Genomic DNA, 22,279 nt, shown 5'->3' with positions numbered 1-22,279 from the left:
ATAAACATTGTGATGAAAAAATAAATATTAAAAAAATTTTGTTGCTGTTGTCAGTGGTGGTGGTGGTGGTGGTGGTGTGTGTGTGTGTAAGTCAGAGGACAACATGAGGGAAGTAGTTCTCTATTTCTACGATATAAGTCACAGGGTTTGAACCTAGGTGTTTGAACTTGGTGGTAAGTGTCTTTACCAGCAGAGCCATTTTAATATCTCCAGAGTGTTTCTTAAGGGTGTGGCTTTAGTAGATCATTCACTGGAAAATCTTCAGGGTTCATTCTTACACAACCACTCAATAGGCTGCAATGTTGTTCTGGTTTGGAGTTCTTATTTTGAATCAAACCATAATATAAACCCTGCACTTCTGCTATTTGCTAACAGTTCCTCAGTATGTAGGGTGAATAGTGATGGTGAAGACTTCAACAAAATCTCTGATTCTAGCTCTAGAAAGATTGTCAGCAGTTTAGATCTGTGGCCATTCTTCCAGAAGTCCTGACTTGAGCTGCCAACATCCACAAGGCAGCTCACAACCATTTATAACTCCCAAACCAGGAGATCCAACACCCTTTTCTGGACTCCTTGGCACTACATGAATGTGGTACAAAGACATACATGTATGCAAAACAACAGAGACATAAAATAATGAAAAATAAAGTATCTGCTTCATCGTCCAACTCTAAAAGAGGAATTATTATAACACAAAAGTGAGAGTCACTTCAGGACTCCAAGATTTACTTGTCTTCAAAGAGAAAGATTGTGATCCTCACCCCTGGGTTTATCTTCTGCTTTCCTCTATGCTGTATCACATTCCTTAAGGTTCAAGTGTAGTTTGTCTTGACCTTGTCTTTGTGGAAAGCAGGGATTTAGTGAAGCCATATAGAGTGCATACTTCAACAAAACTTTTCTTCTTTGCTGGAGAGATTATACTTCATGAATGATGATACTGTACACCATCAACACTGCATTCATCATTACATGGTTAGTGGTAAGAGGGTACATCATGCTGATGAAGAGTCACCAGCTCTCTTTCTCTGCCTCTGAAATTTCCCATTTGCTGTCAAAAAAAAAAATACAAATGTGGATGGAAAATTATCTTGGACCTCTATTAAAAGTGATTCTGTTGCTCAAGTTTCTCTAGATGAACAGAACTGACAGAATGAATATACATGAATATGAGATTTAGGGCACTTGAGATGGTTCAGTACACAAAGTGCTTAGTTCACAGAAACTAATGTTTGTGTATGCAAGGAGGGTAAATCATAGTGTCTGAAGGAACGAAAAGGAAGGGAGAAAATTATGTGATTACATTATAATTTCAAAACCAAAAAGTGATTATGAAAGAATCTTATTCACAATGAAACTGATGACAAAAATTACCAATAAGATAATAAGAGTGATCCAAATTTAGATATGTAAAAAAGATTCCATGTTGATTGTAGAGCCATAATCTTCTCTTGGCAATCTATCTCCTCTCTGGGAACCCAAAATTGAGGAAAATCTCAGGGAAGCTTCTAGAGAGTGAGTTCAGTTTCAGTTCAATTAAAAAGACATTCAACAGTGATTAGTTGTTTCCATTTTCTTTTTGTGACAATACAGTGTCCATGAGGCTGTTGAACAAAACAATTCATCTCACAAGATGATGGTCTGATTCCTCATCCTAGATACTTAGAATTGAATGACAATGACATATAGAAGGTATTCTGTTTTTACCAGGTGAATTACAGGGCCATATACAAGGGATTTAATCATCCATCCTTGAATAAGGCATAATGAAGAGGTGATGGAAGCTACTATAATTAAAATTCAATAAAAGTCATCAACATTCATGCCACAACTTCCAGTGTCCTGCTGTCCTCTATGAGATTTCATCATCCTCAACTTACTGTTACCCCTTTCAGGGGTTCAGCAGAGTAACTTTTTGTTTTCATAAGGTGCCCCAAATAAAGCATTTTCAATAGAACCTTGATATCAAATTGCAAGCATTTATCTTTTACTATACCTTGTTGTGTGGTATCAGTATTTTCCCTTGATGCTGAGTATCAGTTTAACGCACTAACAGCCATATGATCACTAAGGGCAATGCCAACATCAATAGAGTGGTATGGTGATATTTTATTTGTACTAAAATGTGATTTTAATTGTATGTTAATAAATAAAGTTGCCAAGAGATCAGTGCTAAGAGCTAAAACCTTCCTTTTCCTCCTGCGGTGTCCTACCTCTCTGAAAAAGAGACCTACTTCCTGTCTGTTTGTCTTTATACAAACTTTCTGTTCTGCCTTCTCATTGGTTGTAAAACCAACCACATAACTGCCTCGTCACTGTCTGTTGGCTATATCCTTGAACACACAGAGATCTACCTAGCTCTGCCTACCAAGTGCTGGGATTAAAGGCATGCACCACCAATGCCCAGCTTTTGCTATGGCTCTAATAGCTCTGACCCCTGGGCAACTTTATTTATTAACATACAAATAAAATCACATTTCAGTACAAATAAAATATTACCATAGAGTGGACTCCTTTTAATAGGATATTCTACACTTTGATGTATTATGGCTTTATATTAAGTGACTTGGTACCATTGTTACCACAAGAAAGTTCTACATTATTTTATCTGGTAGTAACCTCATTTTAAGACAGTGAGAAGGTAGTATCTATGTATCTGGACATACACTTTTGACATGTTTACAGCTGTGTTTAACACTTACTTGTTAATATTTCTTTAACTAATGATGGCAAGAATTGGAATGTGTATAAGCATGTGTGTGACAATGTGGACATTATTCTTCCTCATGCCTTTGACTGCTGGGAGGAAAGAATAACTCTATTTTGACCTTTTCACCATTGATGTGGGATATCATTCTATATGCTGGGAGTATGTGCTGCTCCCATTGGTTAATAAATAAAGCTGCTTTAACCTATGGCAAGATAGGAGACAGACAGGCAGGAAATACAAGTGACATAGAGGAAGAAAAATGGCAGGGTCAGAGGAGACTCTGAAAACTGCCACCTGAGAAGTAAAATGTAATAGAATACAGATAATGCCGCAAGAGAGGTGGGAATACATAAGTTAATAGAAATGGGTTAATTTAAGATAAAAGAGCTAGTTAGTAATAAGCCATAGACCAAACAGCTTGTAAATAATATAAGTCTCTGTGTGTTTATTTGGAAAGAAATAGCTGTGGGACACAAGAAAACTTCTGACTACACAACATAAGCATTTTTTGGTGTAGGCTTCTAAACATAAGCACACTAGTATCTGGCACTGATATCTGTGAATGCTGTTCTTCTTTAGATTCCCCAATTGACAATACCCAACCCTGTTGGCATTTCGCCCATCTTACCAGCAGAGGGCACTACTAACATGTATCTTTCAATTCAATATCACCCCTGGAGCTAAATTCATTGTAACTCTAGAAAAAAAGCAGTCTCCTGGCTCTTGATCAACTAGGACCCCAGGAAAATCTCCAAGTCTCTGCTTACTTCTTTTTTTTAAGATTTATTTATTTATTATATATACAGTGTTCTGCCTGCATGTATCCCTGCGGGCCAGAAGACGGCACCATATTTCATTATGGGTGGTGGTGAGCCAACATGTGGTTGCTGGGAATTGAACTCAGGACCTCTGGAAGAGCAGCCAGTACTCTTAACCGCTGAGCTATCTCTCCAGCCCATCTGCTTACTTCTTTTGGAACTGACTACACCCACAGTTAGCCTACTGAACGTGGTGATCCGGCAATCCACTGTCTAGGGGAGCGAGCTTCTCCCAGAACTCTGACTTCTAGCAACAGTCTCCTCTGTTCAGTAGGATCCATATTCACTGGCAGTTTGTTGTAGCCTTAGTACCAGGGATGATTAGAGTGGATGTCCCACAGGATGGAAAGATGATTTAGCAGTTAAGAGCATTTGTTGCTCTTGTAGAAGACCCAGGTTCAAGTGTCAACATTCACATGGTGGCTCACAGCAACTGGTAACATCAATTCCATTGGATATGCGGCCCTCTTCTAACTTCCTAGGGCACACAACTTCCATGTGATGCACATACATACATGCAGACAAAGCATACATATACAGAGAATAAAATAAATAAATTTAAACAAATTAAAAGAAAAGATTGGGTGTCTCTCATCGTACTTGTCAGTAGGCCCAAGAAAATTATTGTGCTCTTGAGGGTCTCTAGAAGACCAAAGCCTAATTTAAGGACAGACTTCAAGGAGATATCCTATGCTTTATCCACAAGGAGGCTCTTTGATTAATGTGCTGATTGGCTTGTTTTAGATAACACAGAGGATAATTTAGTGCCATTATTGTTGAAATATAAAAACTATCTTCCCAAGGAAAATGAAAAGTTTTCCATTCTTAAGGAGAAAAATAAGACTAGCTGCTTCTTATCTGTGGAGAAAAAATATGCTCCATAAATTCACTGTGTGGAGTATTCCATGTCATACTTCTACAAAATGTTCAGAGTACATAAAGGTCAGTATGTAGTTAGGGAGAGATATAAGGACATAAAATGGAAAGAAGAAGATGATAAATGTGATTATATGTTTGCAAAATGGTCATAAGTCAACTAATATAATTTTTGTGGACTGTTTTCAAAGATGTCTCAGCATTTAAGGGTACATCTTGTTCTCACAGGTGAAGCTGGCTCAATTCCCAGTGCTAGCATGCATAGTGGCTTGAAGCCAGTTCAGTTCCATGAGATGTGACACCTTCTCTGACTTCTTTGGATTTCACACACACACACATATTTGTTATGCATGCAGGGAAAATTGTCATATGCATTACATTTCTTTTAAACTTAAACTTTTCAGTAATGTTTAACACAGTATCTAAATGAAAAGCATTTTTATTGAGAGAAAATTCATCTTCCTTAAAGACAACAAACTATGCTTAAATGGGATTGATATCCAGTGCTGTACTTTGAAGCCTCAAAGGAACATTGGGCATAGATAAAAACCTAGTTTTTAATTTAGGAAGGAAGCTCCTATGCACAAATGGAAAGGAAGAAAACCCTTGAACTTATCTGGCCTTGATGGAAGTAGTTCTTGAATAACTGAGCTATGAAAAATACAGCAAGACAAGAATGTTTACCTGTCCTTCCTTAAAAGCCATGTCTCTCAGTATTATTTTATTATTCTTCTGTGACTCATCATGAGCAAGAAGCTAAATAGTGATCTTTGGAGATCAGTACTAATGGATACATGTACAAAATACTCCCATAACTAAGGCTCAGGGAACATTTTAGAAAAGGTAATGGAAGCCAGGCAGTGGTGGCACACGCCTTTAATCCCATCACTTGGGAGGCAGAGCCAGGCGGATCTCTGTGAGTTCGAGGCCAGCTTGGGCTACAGAGTGTGTTCCAGGAAAGGCGCAAAGCTACACAGAGAAACCCTGTCTTGAACCCCCCCGCCCCCGCAAAAAAAAGAAAAGTTAATGAAAGATTGAGAGAAAAATTGTGAGGATCAGGGAATTTGCTGTGATATTGTAAAGGCTCACCAACATTACAGCCAATATGTGAGCTGAGTAATGAGGACACCAACAAATATGTGAAGCAGGACAGGGGAAACTCACAAAGCCTCAATTCTGCACAAAATAATACACAAAACTGAGTAAAGCTGTGAGTGATAGAGATACTCAGAGAAGAGTAGGATGATGGTCCAGTGTCAGATGGTCAGTCCTAAACACTTACACACAAGTAACACATTACATGAACTCAATGATATTTAGGATATATGTATCTATATATACATATATTCACGTAATAACAATGAAAAATGATGCCAAGAATTTGAAGGAGAGTTGGTGACATATTTGCGAAGGTTTGAAGGAAGAAATTATATCCTCATTATCTCTATTCTCAACCTATGCATTAACTTCCCAAAAAAGTTCTGTATAGTTAATAAAATTGCTCATTTTCCATCTACTCTATGATCCTATGAAGTTTCTCTTTTTATGAATCTGAAACTTGCAAAGGATACCTCAAAGGTTGCACATGCCTGATATAAATGTGCTCCAAAGCATCAACATTCTTATAATTCCATGACATAGATAACATTTTTTTAAATACTCAGGAACAATACTAGTGTGCCTGAGGAGGTCTCAAGACAGCATAGTTAGGAGGCCTGTACCTTTAAGACAGGAAGCTCTGAGTTCAGAATACCATCAGAAAATCCCATGTTTCAAATAGAAATGTTCAAGATATTAAGAGCTTGCCATTAAATTTATAAGTATTAATCAAACTCCCAAGGCACGTATTGAAATTATCACTGCAATATAATACATATATACATATATATACATATATATATATGTGTGTGTATGTATGTGTGTGTGTCCTTTACTTTTTTTATATGTATCACAACTTGAATTCACCTGAATATATATATTGTGTCTTTTGTTTTCTTATATTTATCACACCTTGCATTCACACAGATATTACAAGTGCAAAATCTTCTCTTCTAAGACAATCATGAGAGACATGCTCATTGTGACCTGAGGTTTAGGTATGCATATTTAGGGAAACATCAGTCTCCAGGGGCACTTCCACCAAATCTTCTAAGTGTTCTTAAAATCCTTCCTACATAGGAGAATTGTTAACAGGAGAGGATGCCAAGAGGAACAGCTAGAGCACTCAGCCTTACTCTTCTTGCCTGAGGGGTTTGTGTTTTGACTTGAATCACTGTAGGAGGGTATCACAGCTTTGTGGACAATAATAAATTATAACTTCTTCAGGCACCAGACTGCTGATTGAGAGAGTAATTTTTTTTTCCAAAGTTATTGCCACTGAACCATGATGGCAACCCAAGATGACAAACAGAATGCATCAGAACTTTTGGAACACTTCCTGGTTTCTTCTAGTGTCAGTAAAAGTAACTGTTAATATCCTGACTTGCCTGAAATATGACAGTGACTGTCTCCTAGAGATGACAACAGGGACAATGGAGATTGGGTAAGCAGAATGCCACATCTAGCTCCTTAGATTGGAAAATTATGTGCAAATACACACACAATTAATAATAGTCCTATAGGAGTTTCCTGAAAGACCAAGGAGCAATGGCTTCTTTGATTAGATAAATCCCCAGAGTTACCCCTTCTCACCTAGAACCCTGAGCATTAGCAGCTCCTGTAATTGAGTGGAAACACTCTTCCTCATGCTCATGCTGTGTCTTGATTGTAAACCGACACTTGCACAGGTTTGGTCCATGTTATTCAAGAAGTACAGGTGTGCTGTGATGTGGATAAATGAAAATAAGCAGAAAGTTATAGGATCTGATCACAAGAGTCATTAAAATGTAATGCAAAGCCATCATGAACTCCATGATACTCTAAGGGAATTCATGTACTTTCTTCCTAAGGTATAAACAACTTACATCACTTCACATGAGACACTGGAGAATGGAACCAGAAGATTAAAACACTAAGAGAAGCATTAACCTATATTGTTCTCTGAGTCAAGTTTTTATTAGTTGTTCCAGGGACTATTGTAACAAATTATCAACATTTGTACTTTAAATGAAGTGGATGTAAACATCTTACTCAAAAAGTCATCATGGTAGAGTGCTGTGCTCTGGGCACATGCAAATCAGCAGAGGTGGAGAGGAACTGAGTACATGCAAAAGTGGTTCATCTCTTTACCCAGTAAATGATCATGGTCTCCAATTATCCTTACTCTTACCAGTGTAGATATCCCTACTGAGAACATGATTCTCCATGATGCTGAAGGACAGAATAGCTCTGGTTTCTAAGTTTAGCCAGATGCTTGATCTCTTAGAGGTTCAGGTGTTTCCTTGCCCCCATCTACAGACTTAGAATCTGAAAACAAGTTTTCAAATCCATTGCAGTTTGTTCATTTTGATATTCCTAAGGCTGTGGAAGGTTCCTTTTGGCTGATGTTCATACATGTCCTTAATGTGAAGCTGAAATACAAAGCAAAGTCCTAGGAAGTGTGGTTTCCAAGGAAGGATAGGATCTGATGCACCTAGCCCATCATTTATAAGTAATTAATCTCCTCCACTTCAAATTTCTTTGCCGTGTTATGTGTCTTCTCCCTTCACTCCTGAAACATCTGCTCTGCTGCACAAGCTTTCATTTAATCTCATGAATCTGTGTCTGGTGATCTGTGTGCTTGGTTATTGGCTTTCCTTTACTTCTTTCTAATGTGGACTCTGCTCAGAAGGCTCTTCCCCCTGCCATGAACTCTTCTTTACCACTGCATCTACCATAATAGCTTTTAAATATTTTATGTTCTGATGATATCATACATATATGAAGTGTATCTTGATCTTATGTACTCTGATTATGTCACTATCCATGATTTCCTTTGAGTCAGGGTCTATCTTATTAATTTGGTTAAATCTCCCACTGTAATACTTATTTTACATCTTCCAAGGCCACTTTTTAATTTACATTATATTCACAGTCTTCAGACATACACCAACTGTCTCTGTACCCTTCATGTCCTCTCATCTGCTGAGCCACTGTGTCAGTTAGTTTTCACTGCTGGAATGTGGCAGATCTAGTTGGATTGGTCTTGTGTGGAGCATCACAGCTGCTGTGAGATCCTAAGTATGACAGCCATGTCTCGTCTAGAGGAGAGCTTCTCACAGCACTCCTCCTGGTGCCAGCTATATGGCTCCTACATTAATTCAGTCCCCTCCATTGTAATGAACAGATCTTATTCTTCAGATACTACCATCACTAGATCTCACTCAGTTCTCAAAGTCTCAATGACTGTCTTGGGGATAGTATTTAAATGAGTAGTTATTGTATGTGATATGTTACCTACTAAGTAAAATTTCAATACACTTGCAAAAATATCACTTAAATGGTGTTATAAAATATTAACAAAAGAAGTGACTATGTGTCATATGTGTTATATGATAAAAGCAATGATCTTCACTTGTTAGAAAGCTTGTAATATCAAGTTGTAAGTGTATATATCTGTTTTACCTTCAGGCAATTGTTCAGGACATTTTCCACCTCCATGTCATTATAAAACAGAAACCCAGCAGAGGAAATAGGACTAGAAAAAGGGGAAAACACAAAGCTAATGATATTCTGTGACATATTTAACAATAGAAATATTTATAAAGTTGTGTTTTTTTCCACTAATTTGCTTAAATCTTTTATTTTTACTTGAATGTTACGATTTCTCTATGTTCATATTTTGGTTTTTAGTGGTTTGCCAATTAAGAAAATACTGATGTTCCCAAGGCATTTGCATAAATTAAAACAATTATATATTTACATTGGTTTTCTAACAATTACTTATTTATCATATCTAGCCACACATCCTACACTAATAAATAGAAAATGTCTTAGTAGCATTTTAAAATTTTGTATTTTGTTGGCACATATTTAATTGCAAATACATACAGGCCATTCTAAATTTCTCTCTGACTAATTACAGTGGTTCAACTGAATTTTTCTTCATAATTTTTACAAAGCTTGCATGCTCAATAGAAACTTTATTTTAAACTGTAAATGTCCATCCTTGATATTGAGGTGTTGCAGCAATCCACAGTTCAAAGCAGCAGTACATTTACAGTGTACTGTGTAGAATAGCCACACTGGACATTCAACACTATGTTATGAGATGGCTTTATATTAGATGATCCTGTCCTATGTATACCAGAGTAAATTTCTGGTCACATTTGGTAGGCTATGTTTGTCAAATGAACTCTTGAATTATGATATTTATGATGCATGCAATTTTACTGGGCCTAATACAATAAATATCTGTAAATAAGGAAAGAAAGACTCATAGGAGGATACTAGAGGTGGAACAAGGATGACTTGACTGCTACTCACATCACCAGGGAGGCTATCTGGAAAACAGGACCCCAAGAAAGAGACGAGGATCACCCAATGATGGAGAAATGACTGAGATCTACATAAAAAGCCTGGACATGAGTGGAAGTAATGAAGGGAAAGGGTCAAGGGAAAGAGAGCCTATGGGAGCGGGAGATGCCAGCTGGACCAAGAACAGAGAGGGAAAATAAGGAATGGGAGACCATGGTAAATGAAGACCACATGAGAAAAGGAAAAAACAAAGTGCTAAAGAGACCCACAAAAATCCACAAATATACCCCCACAATAGACTGCTGGCAATGGTCGAGAGACAGCCAGGACTGACCTACTCTGGTGATGGGATGGCCAAACACCCTAAGAGTTGTGCAAGAAACCCCATCCAAGGACTGAGGAATCTGGATGCAGACATCCATGGCTCAGCCCCAGTGGAGCACCGGGAGTCTAATTAGTGAGAAAAAGGAGGGTTTATATGAGCGAGAATTGGTGAACCCAAGGTTGGAAAAAGCACAGGGAAAATAGCCAAATGAATGGAAACTCATGAACTATGAACCAAAGGCTGAGGGGCCCCCAACTGGATCAGGCCCTCTGAATAGGTGAGACAGTTGATTGGCTTGATCTGTTTGGGAGGCATCTAAGCAGTGGTACCAGATCCTGGGCTCATTGCATGAGTTAGCTGTTTGAAACCTGGGACTTATGCAGGGAGGCATGGCTCATTCTGGGAGGAGGGGACTGGACCTGCCTGGACTGAGTCTACCAGGTTGATCTCAGTCCTCAGGGGAGTCTTTGCCCTGGAGGAGTTGGGAATGGGGGTGTGCTGGGGGAAGGGGAGGGGGCAGGAGGGGGGAGAACAAGGGAATCTGTGGCTATTATGTAGAACTTAATAGTATTGTAAAATAAAATAAAAGGAAAAAAAAATAAAAATAAAAAAAGATAAATACTAAAATAGAAAAAAAAAGATATTTCTAGGCTCTTAATTCACTTACCATCCACAATGTCTCCAGGCTATTGAGCCCTTGTGTGACATTGGTCCAAGCACATTTCATTGGCACATCCTCTGAAGCTGGGACACTGAAAAGCTTGTCCCAGAATCCCAAACCTGTTACAACAACAACCCTGGTCCAGTGGGATAAGAGGCTCAAGGTCTTCTTAAAAGCTCCAGACAAAGAGTTTTGCATTCATGATAGCTGCTACAAAATCAATACATTCTTACTTCTGTGGAAACACTCTTGAAAACACAAGATTCCCTGATCACACACTGGCACAGTGACCTTCCCAAGTCATTGTGAGCTCAGGGCCTATTTTTAGACTAGGATAGATGAGAAAGCATTAGTTGAGCAGCTATCAGTAAAAGTATGAGGCAGATGCAGATCTGGGGCCTCAGATTTTCCAATGTACATTGGAGTCCTCATTTGAGCTTTATTGTGGAGAAAATAAATCCCACACACTGAAGAACAACACATCATTCTAGATAGGTCAAACTAACCTTAGCTATGAGAAAACATATGAAGAATACAATGGACTAGGGTTTTAGGACATTGTAGAGAAAACAAAACAAAAACACATAAAAAACCAAACTGCTGAGAGCTTTGGTATTTTCCAACTTAAATACTACTAGTCAGTGAAAGGACTCCTGTGTTTATGAGCAAAGACTGTTCTAGCTTGCACCATGCTGTTTGCATATCTACTCCTCAGAAACAGCAGATGACTCAGACTTGTTTAAAGAGAATGAACTCAGACAAGAGGAGTTTGTAGACAGAGACCAGACAACAAGATGGGTTTGCTGGTGAAAATGGTCAACTTGCAACTATTTAGTGTAGTGGGTGAGAAAGAAGGGGATCTCCAACTGGAACATAACATCATTTCCATTGTGGAAGTTTTAATTTAAATGGAAATATTTTCCTTCCTTCCTTCCTTCCTTCCTTCCTTCCTTCCTCCTTCCTCCTTCCCTCCCTCCCTCTCTTCCTTCCTTCCTTCTTTACTTCCTCTTATCCTCTGTCTCCTCTGCTTCTTCTTTGTTGTCATCTTTGTCTTTTTTGCATACTGTGTAAAATGACAGTTTCTGTAATCCTCTTTTCTACTAATGTCTGTCTATTTTCATCTTTCTCTCCATAGTATCTGATGGTGAAATTATTCTCACTCAGTCTCCAGCATCCATGACCACATCATTAGGGGAGAAGGTTACTGTCACCTGCAGTGCCAGCTCAAGTGCAAGTTCCAATTACTTCCACTGGTACCAGCAGAAGACAGGAGCCTCCCCTATGCTCCTGGTTTATGGAACCTCCAACTTGGCTTCTGGAGTCACAGCTCACTTCAGTGGCAGTGGGTCTGGGACATCACACTCTCTCACAATCAGCAGCATGGAGGCTGAAGATGCTGCCACTTACTACTGTCATCAGAAGAGCAGTGAACCATTCACAAAGTTCCACAAAGCAGAACTTTGGCCTTCTCAGAGAAGGCTGCTTCCCTCTTTGAAGATATCACATAGTCAAGATTTTGACTTAATTGTGACAAAAATCTCCAAATATTTCTGCAATGGAAGCAAGAGTCAAATTTCACTCAAGGGCCTTAAGCCACTTTCCTTGCAAAGAAGTAAATATATAAATGGAGATAGTGGGATGAGACAATCAGAGACCCCATCTTTTTGGCATTCTGTGCAGAGAACTATTTCAGAGCTGTGATTTAGATTTCCTAAACTGGCAATTGACTCTGGAGAGGATGTCATTGGAATTTGAGATTATTTGCAGGGCTTTATGAGTCATATTTTATAACTGTTTCCAATGTAGGGTTAACCAACTGCTGTCCCCCAGAGTAGTCCTTCATCAGAGAATGGCTTATGGCTTGGTCTCAAGGGGGGAATAACTAAACACTGAACTCATAGTACTCTATCATCTCTTCATGAGGTGGGAAATACTGATGATAGTATCTTTCTGACTATTTGTAGAGTGTGCCTCACTGTGGAAATGGGTGCGACTTACAAACAAGGCCTAATAGAAAAAAGCTTGTAAAAATTTCAACTTAGGGCAATGGGTCTTCATTCATTCTACTACCTAAAATATAGCTTGAGAACTTTGTATATAATGTAGACTTTAAATTTTAGAAAGTGTAGGTACATACATACATACATATGCTCACAGACAGAAGTCCCCAATATGTCCCTACAAACAATGATTCAACGGGATCATTTCAACTCAATACAAGCATTCTTTAGATTTTAAATGCTTACCTCTTCTGCACTCTGGATTGTGATTCCAGTGTTTTTGCTTGAGCCTGAGCTGTAGGAGCTGAAACAGCAGCAACACACAGGAAGTCAGTTCATGACTGACAAAACCACTCATTGTATCTTGTTTAATAAGCTTTAATACACTGTCTATAATTTATTATAGAATTATGGAAGGGCTTATATTGGCTTGCCTTGCCAAAATATTACCAAATATAAATACACTTGGGATATTCCAAATAATATTTATATTGACTGTATTCATGGCTGATACTATCTCCAATCTATATGATTTGATCTGATGTAACTTAAATGTGGAAAGAATTTTTGCCTAGGAAATACTATGCTTTTTACTCCATTAACTTTTACAACTATGTTTAATCATTTATCAATATTTTGGAGCTGATTTCAAAATTAGTTTTTTTCCTGATAAATTCCTATTCTCATCTAGCTGTGACTGATCTCAAAACTGAGAAGGAAAATGTCTTTGAATTTTTAGCAGCCTTGTTTCCCACTCCCATGAGTTGTGGCTAGAGGAGTGAACCACCAGACCCTGTTCATGCAATGCTGTGGCTATAACCCAGTGGGTTGTTGTTTTTGCTTTTGTTTTCATAGTAGGCAAGAACTCCACCAATTAAGCTACATCTCAGCACAGTATTTTCGTACTTCCTAGTAGCAAGAATTGGAATGTGTAAGAATGTGCTCTGCACATAATTATGTGTAATAGCCTACACATAATTCTTCCTAATGCTTCTTTTCATCCTCAGGCAGAAACAAAACCACCTTTAGTTTAGTAGGTTTTCCAGGGTGCATTAGAATTTGCCATCAATTCTTGTTCACTTTTTTTCAAGACTGCACTTAAAGAAAGACCTAGTTCTATCCTCATTTTAACAATTTCTGCAGGAGAGAGAGGCAATGATACATGTCTATCCAGTCAACATCACCCACCCTTGGACTGCCAATCACTGTAACACTAGGGACAAACAAGATTTCTAATTTCTTAAACACTTGCCGCCAGGCGGTGGTGGCGCACGCCTTTAATCCCAACACTCGGGAGGCAGAGGCAGGCGGATCTCTGTGAGTTCAAGGCCAGCCTGGTCTACAAAACGAGTTCCAGGACAGGTGCAAAACTATACAGAGAAACCCTGTCTCAAAAAAAAAAAAAAAAAACTTGCCATCCAGCACTTTCCCCTAGTCCCTGTCCACTTCTATGAGAGTGGTCTAGGTATATTTCACACTAACATTAGTCAGTGGAGATTGGAGATCATGAGAATTCCTTGTGTTCCAGAGTTACAAAAGCCTGTACTAGGATTCTAACCCTAAACCATGACCTTCCTGATAAGTAAGATCAGTGTTCTCCAAACTCTCTTGATACTGTTCTTGGAAGAATCTGAGGGCATGTACTTTCTCCACACTAAATGAGTAGCACCTTAATTTGTGGTTTCCTGGTGCCCTTCAGTTTCAATACATAGACCACACTGCAGGGACCTACTCCATGATATCAGAAGTTAGGCAAGCATTATTATTGACAATATGTTTTTCTTCTGAGTAATCTCATCAGTTCACATACTTCTATAAATAATATATTATGGGTACTATTGGTGGTTTAACCAGCAGTCCAAGAAATAGATCCTACATGGTCCACAGTGGATTGTGCTAGAAAATGGAATTCCAGAGGAGTGTTAAAAAGACTGATTTATGATGATCAGGGACTGACCAAGTTCCCTCCATCGTGTTATATCTTGTGTCCAACATACCTATAGAATATTCTAAGAATGCAGCTTCATGGAGGAAGTAAAAGTAGAAGAAGCCAGTTGATAGAGGCCCAATACTGTGTCAATCCAAACACAAAACACATGATCCTTGTAAATTCTTCCCAGCCAACAAGACAGAAAATGGGCTTCTGTGATGATTCACTCAGGTGTGGGACAGGTGCAGCACACACTGACTGTCTTCCATTATCTGCTTTCCTCATCTGGTACCTGATTAACAATGTCTGTAAAGTCAAATATACTCCATATAATCACTGTGTGCAGATGTTCTGTGTCATGCTTTTATGAAATGCATCAGAGAATATGACAATATGTATGTGATTTGGGAGCGATATAAGGATAATGTGAAGGGGAAATCATAAGTGGGATTATATGTTTAAAAAAGTTCATAAGCCAACTAAAATGATAATTTTCAGGGACTATTTAAAATGAGGATTCAGCAGTTAAGAGCACATCTTGTTTCTACAGATGACCATGGTTCAATTTCCAGTGCCTGAAGGCATGGTGCCTTGAAACCTGATTAGTTCCATCACATCTGACAACCTGTTCTGTCCAGTTACAGACACACATGTGTTATAAATGCATGGAAATCTGCCATGTACATTTAAAAAATTTTAAATTTTTAGTAATGTTCAGTGCAGTATTTAAATGAAAAGCATTTCATATCAACTGTATTTTTAAAGACAGTTGCTGCCAATTGTGAAATTAATTCCCATTATGTTGAACTTTGTGAAAATGATTTTCATGATTAATCAAAACATGCATACATATATGGTGTCAGTACATGAGACATACTCCTGTAAATGCATAGAATTATATCAGGGAACATAATTTTATCTGTGTTGCAGATACTTTGTTATGTCCCTCAACACAAACACTATGATCACAAATGTCAAAGCCACCTGTGTCATTGATTTGCAGGTCAGCCATTTTCTTAGCAAAACCACCTAGCCATTCATTCTGGCACTTCTCCTGTGACCATCACCACTTTCATTATCTGAGTGGGAGTCTTTCTCACCCTTCCCTATCACTATTTCCTACTGAGTGTTGGCCTGAATATGTAAAATTTTTCCCATTAAACCCCTCCTGGAAACTCACACTAAGTTTACCACATCTTTACTCTTAATGAGCACAGACTCTAGACCTCGGTGTGTATATAACGCCCCATGTGTAGCTTCCTCTTCAAATTTTCCCCATGCTTCTCTCACCACACATATTGTGCCCTTTAAAAGAAACTATACATAACCATATATGTTTATATATATGTTCTTTTAGTATCTTGAAAAGATATGATGCCCATTGCATATGCAAGTTTAGGAAACAATGTATTCAAGACTTGAACGATTATTTCAAAGAGAAAATTCATAATCCTGTGTTTAAAGTGGATCTGGTGCTATACTCTGAACACTCAAAGAAAGTTGAGCATAGATACAATCCCAGCTTAATTTTAAAGGGAACTCATATACCCATAAGGAAGGGGAGAAAACCCATGCATTCATTTGTCCTTGATGAAAGTATTTTTTTAAATAACTGAGCTATGGAAAATAGAATAAGACAAGATTGTTTATCTGAAATGCTGATTTAGTTATGTGAGATCCTGGCCTTCCTTAAAAGCCATGTCTCTCTGTATTATTCTATAATTCGTCTGTGACTCATCATGAGCAAGAAGTTACATAGTGAGGTTTAGAGTTCAGTCCTCATAGATACATGTACAAAATGCTCCCATGACTAAGACTCAGGGAACATTTTGGAAAGGTAGTGGAAAGATTGTGAGAACCACAGGTTCAGGGAGTTTACTGTGAAATTGTGTCTTCTAGTAATATTAGAAGCTCTACCTATAAAGGCTCACCAACATTACTGAACAAATGGTAGCCCAATAATGAGGACACAGACAAACATGTGAACTGGTCAGGGGAAAGGCCACACAATCTCAGTTCTACCCAAAATACTATAGACAACTAAGTGAAGCTGGGAAGGGTAGAGGAACTCAGAAGAGCACACTGATTGTCCAGTGTCAAATGGTCATTCCTAAAGACATACAAACAAGTAACACATTATATAAACTCAACAGTTTATGTTTAGAAATATGTAGGTATATCCAAATACATATATTCATGTGCTATCAATGGAAGAACATGCCAGAAATTTGAAGACGAGTGGGGAGGGATATTTTGGAGGGTATAGAAAGAGAAAATGAGAGAAACATTGTAATGAAATTAAAATCTAACAAATAAACAAGGTGGAAAGGGAAGGAATTCACAGCCTCAATAACATCTGCACCTACCTATTAAAAGACATATAACCGTTTGTGTACTTTCTAGAATGGTACCACATCTGACAGGGCCTGCCATGGAGGAAAACATAATAAGAGGATTCCACATTGAAAATGACAGAAATCAAAATAAGACTGAACTCATAGACAGGTGCTGTTCTTGTTGTTCAAAGAGGAGCACATTGCTGCAAATAAACCTGTACTGCCTGTCTGATCTGAGACAGAGGAGGACCATAGGCCTACATTGTGTCACTGGGCTGGTCCTGTGTCTATGCTCAGCCACTGTTGATTTTCATGCGCTCAGACCCCTACTGCCCTGAGATCTTTATAGTCAGGTCACATCCTGTGATGGTGTCAGACTCACACAGGTCACAAAACAGACATGAGGGCCCCCACTCAGCTTCTGGGTTTGCTGCTGCTCTGGCTTACAGGTAAGGAAGACACCATTGGAAATGTGTTCAGCTGAAGGTGGTTAGTGCTGCCTGGTCTCTGGCAAAGTTCTCTTCTAACAGAATTAATTTGTTTTCAATTTTCCAATCTCAGGTGCCAGATGTGACATCCAGATGACCCAGTCTCCAACCTCTCTATCTGCATCTCTGGGAGACAGTGTCACCATCACATGCCTGGCAAGTGAGGACTTTGGCTGGGGTTTAGCATGGCATCAGCAGAAACCAGGGAAACCTCCTAAGCAACTGATCTATGATGGAAATCGCTTGGCAAATGGGGTCCCATCGAGGTTCAGTGGCAGTAAATCTGGCACACAGTTTTCTCTCGAGATCAGTAGTCTACAGCCTGAAGATATGACAGATTATTTCTGTCAACAGGGTTATAGTACACCTCTCACAGTGATTCAAGCCACAACATAAACCACCCAAATAAGCAGAAGTGAGAGACCAGGTAGCCCAAATTGCTCCTTATGGTGTCTTCAACTTCTGAGAGTGTTTCTCTTTTCTCTTCACCAGTATTTAAAGTTCAATGAGATGTTTTTGTATAGGGACCAAATCCATTTGTTAATGTTCTAAATATTTGTCCTCTTCCCTGAAAACTAACATTTTAATTAGGGGAATAGGCCTCTTTACTCACAGGAAATCTTACCTTTTTCTGGGTAGCAGATAAGGCTACAGTTGAGATTTATATTCCACGGAGAATTAAACACATAGATACATACATCCACACACACAAATACCAGGTGCATTCATACCCCTACACAAATATACCAAGCACAAGGTATAGAAAAATTATTATCCAATTAAAATTAGAAAATTAATATCTTATTATAATAAATCCCTGTGAGTACAAGATCCAAATAAAGCAATAAGGTCATTTCAAATCCATGGCTTTATAGCAACCTCTACCATAGGCAGAGCCCTGGTTAAGAGCACTGGCTTGTCTTTCAGAGGGTCTGGGTTTGATTCCTAGAACCCACAGGACTGCTATAAACTCTCTGTAACTCCATTTACAGGATAGCTGAGGCTTTCTTCTGTGTGCTAAGGTCACCACACTCACATGGCCCGCAAAACAGGAATGACAGGAATGCACATAAAATAAAATTAAGTAGATCCTATATACTTTAAAATCCTAAGGAACTAGTATTCTGACAAACTGCTACTGGGATCAGAATAATCTCAGAATCTAGAGTCCATTATTTACTGAAAGTAAGGCTTCCTGTTCATAGAGTCTTCAGACAGCTTGTTGTACCCCTCACAAAGTAATGTTTAGCACAGTATCTAAATGAAAATCATTTTCACTGAGAGAAAATTAATATTCCTTACAGACAACAAGCTGTGAGCATGAATATTTAAGAGTCTTTTATTAAAACCAACCCTGAGCCAGGTATTGGGGTGAACACTGGAAGATCAGAGAGACAGAACAAGCCACAGCTAACCTCACCTGGCCAACTTCTCAGCTGATCTTGTTTCCTCAGACTGGAAGCCTCAGTGTCCTTATATCTGAATGACTCTCAGCTAAACTGTGCTGCTCAAAACCTAAAAGCTTAGCCAGCCAAATGCTTCTAGTTCCTGGTCTTCGTGCCTCATATATCTTTCTGCTTTCTACCACCACTCCCTGGGATTAAAGGCTCACTTCTTGGGATTAAAGGCATGTGTCTCCATGCCTGACTGTTTCCAATGTGGCCTTGAACTCACAGATATCCTGAGAGATTTCTGCCTCTGGAAACCTAGGATTAAAGGTGTGAGTGCCAACATTTTCTAGCCTTTGTATCTAGTGGCTGTTCTGTCTCTGGCCCCAGATAAGTTTATTAGGGTGCACAATATTTTGGGAAACACAATACCACCACAAAGCTGTGCTTAAATGGGATAGATATCTGGTGCTGTAATTTGAAGCCTCAAAGGAACATTGGGCATAGATATAAACCTAGAAATTAATTTAGGAAGGAAGCTCATATGCACAAACGGAACAGGAGAAAACCCTTGAACTTGTCTGGCCTTGATGGAAGTAGTTCTTGAATAACTGAGCTATGAAAAGTAGAGTAAGACAAGAATGTTTACCCGAAAAGCTGGTTTAGTTATGTGAGATCTTGTCCTTCCTTAAAAGCCATGTCTAACAGTATTATTCTGCTTCTTTTCTGTCAACCATCTAGAACAAGAAACTGCATAGTGAGTTATAGATCTCATTTCTAATGGATACATGTACAAAATGCTCTCATAGCTAAACTCAGGGAAAATTTTGGAAAAGGTAGTGAAAAGAATGTGAGAACAATAGGACCAGGGAATCAGCTGTGAGATTGTGTCTCCTAGTAACATCAGACATTCTAACTGTAAACCAACATTATAGGCAATATGTGAGCTGAGTAATGAGGACACCAAGAAACACGTGAAACCCACAAAGCCTCAATTCTGCACAAAATAATACAGACAACTGAGGAAAGGTGTGAGTGGTAGAGGTACTCAGAGAAAAGTACAATGATTGTCCAGTGTCAGATGGTCAGCCCTAAAAACATACATACAAGAAACACATTATATGAACTCAATGATATTTAGGATATATGTATCTAAATATACATGCATTCATACACTAACAATGAAAAAAGATGCCAAGAATTTGAAGGAGGGGAGCATATTTGGGAAGGTTTGAATGGAGAAATACTGTAATTAAATTATAATCTAACAGATAAACTGGAACAAGGGAAGAAACTGCATGGCTGCATGACTTCAATTACATCTGCACCTACCTATAAATGGACCTGTGACCATGTATGTACTTTCTCGAATGGTACCATATCTGATAGGCCCTAGAGGAAAACATAAAAAGGGAATTCTACATTGAACATGACAAAAATCAAATAAGGTGCAACTCATAGACTGGTGTTGTTCTTGTTGTCCAAAGAGAGCACATTCCTACAAATAAACCTGCACTGCCTCTCTAATCTGACACACAGGAAGATCACAGCCCTTTAATGAATCAATGGGTCAGTCCTGCAGCTGTGCACAGCTATTGCTGATTTGCATGTTCCCAGAGCACAGCCCACTGCCCTGAGGACTTCTTCATAGTCAGGTCTCACCCTGTGCTGGAGTCAGCCTCACATAGGCACAGCACAGACATGAGGGCTGCCACTCAGCTCCTGGAGTTGTTGCTGCTCTGGCTTACAGGTAAGGAAGACAGCATTGGAAATTTAATCATCTGAGTGTGTCAGAACTCCCTGGTCACTTGGAAAGTCCTCATCTAGCAGAATTAATTTGCTTTCAATTTTCCAATCTCAGGTGCCAAATGTGACATCCAGATGACCCAGTCTCCAGGTTCCCTATCTAAATCTCTGGGAGAAAGTGTCACCATCACATGTCTGGCAAGTCAGAGCATTGGTTGGAGTTTAGCATGGTATCAGTATAAACCAGGGAAACTGTAGATGAAATTCTAAATGGTCTTATTAAATAAGAAACACAGAGAGGTGCTGTTGGATGTCATGTATGCTGTGAATATATGTTGCTATGATTGATAAATAAAAATGCTGATTAGCCAGTAGCCAGGCAGAAAGGATAGTGTAGGCAGGATAAGGAGAGAGAAGAATGCTGGGTGGAAGAAGGCTGAATCAGGAGATGCTGCCAGCCACTGTGATGAGTAGCAAGATGTAAGTTACCGGTAAGCCAAGAGCCATGTGGCAAGGTATAGATTAATAGAAATGGGCTGAGTTTAAGTGTATGAGCTAGATATTGGTAGGCCTGAGCTAATGGCCGAGCAGTTTAGTAATATGAGATTCTGAGTGATTATTTTATAAGCAGTTGTGCGTTCCGTGGAGCTGGGAAGGACTGGAGAAAACCCCAGCTACAGGAAACCTCCTAAGCAACTGATCTATGGTTCAAACCGCTTGGCAGATGGGCTCCCCTCAAGATTCAGTGGCAGTGGATCTGACGCACAATTTTCTCTCAAGATCAGCATCCTGCAGGCTGAAGATGTGGCACCTTAATACTGTCAAGCAAAGTTCAAGTACCCCACCCACAGTGATTCAATCCATGACATAAACTACCAAGGGAAGCAGAAGTAAGAGCCCAGGCTGCCCCAATTGCTCCTTTTGGTGTCTCCAGCTGCTGAGAGCATATCTATATTTCTCTTTGTTGTATTTTTGCATAGGGACCAGGTAAACTTTTCTATGTCCTAAACACCTGTCCTCTTCCCTAGCTCTAACATTAAAATCATGGGATTGGTTCTCTTGACTAACATGAAATATTAACTTTTGTGAGTTACACGTATGGAGACAGCTGAGATTTATACAACAGAGATGTGAAAACACACACACACACACACACACAAAACAGGCACACTTGTCCCCTACACAAACAAATACCAAGCAGAAAAATTATTATCCAATTAAAATTAGAAAATTAGTATTTTGTTATACCATTCAAATCCTGTGGGTACACGCTCCAAACAAAGGAATAAGGTCATCTCAACCCATGACTTCATGGCATCCTCTACCATGATCAGAGTACAGGTTAGGAGCACTGACTTGTCTCCCAAAGGACCCAGGTTTGTTTTCCAGGACCCAAATGACTGCTGTCACCTGTCTATAATTCCACTTCCAGGTTAGCTGAGCCTTTATTCTAGATTCTGAGGTCACTGCACTCATAAGGTACACAATTATAAATGTAAGCAAAACATGAATACACATAAAATAAAATTATGCAAATCTTAAATATTTAAAAATCCTAAGGAACTAGTATTTTGACAAACTGATACTATGAATAGGTTATTTTCTGAATC

At 38.9% G+C, this 22,279-nt stretch overlaps 3 gene segments (V, D, J or C); all 3 read left to right on the top strand.

The window, feature by feature from the left end:
• Positions 1 to 11,575: 11,575 nt before the first annotated feature.
• On the top strand, positions 11,576 to 12,482 carry LOC119087717. The segment is given in 2 exon segments: positions 11,576 to 11,624; positions 11,917 to 12,482. Coding segments are annotated over 2 exon segments (615 nt in total).
• Positions 12,483 to 17,447: 4,965 nt separating this feature from the next.
• On the top strand, positions 17,448 to 17,931 carry LOC114688206. The segment is given in 2 exon segments: positions 17,448 to 17,496; positions 17,609 to 17,931. Coding segments are annotated over 2 exon segments (372 nt in total).
• A 2,693-nt stretch (positions 17,932 to 20,624) lies between these two features.
• Positions 20,625 to 21,485, top strand: LOC114688204. The segment is given in 3 exon segments: positions 20,625 to 20,673; positions 20,785 to 20,923; positions 21,350 to 21,485. Coding segments are annotated over 3 exon segments (324 nt in total).
• The last annotated feature ends 794 nt before the right edge of the window (positions 21,486 to 22,279 follow it).

Source organism: Peromyscus leucopus, chromosome 3 (assembly GCF_004664715.2).
Source record: "Peromyscus leucopus breed LL Stock chromosome 3, UCI_PerLeu_2.1, whole genome shotgun sequence".
NCBI lineage: Eukaryota > Metazoa > Chordata > Mammalia > Rodentia > Cricetidae > Peromyscus > Peromyscus leucopus.
This window is presented reverse-complemented; position numbering and strand designations above follow the sequence as displayed.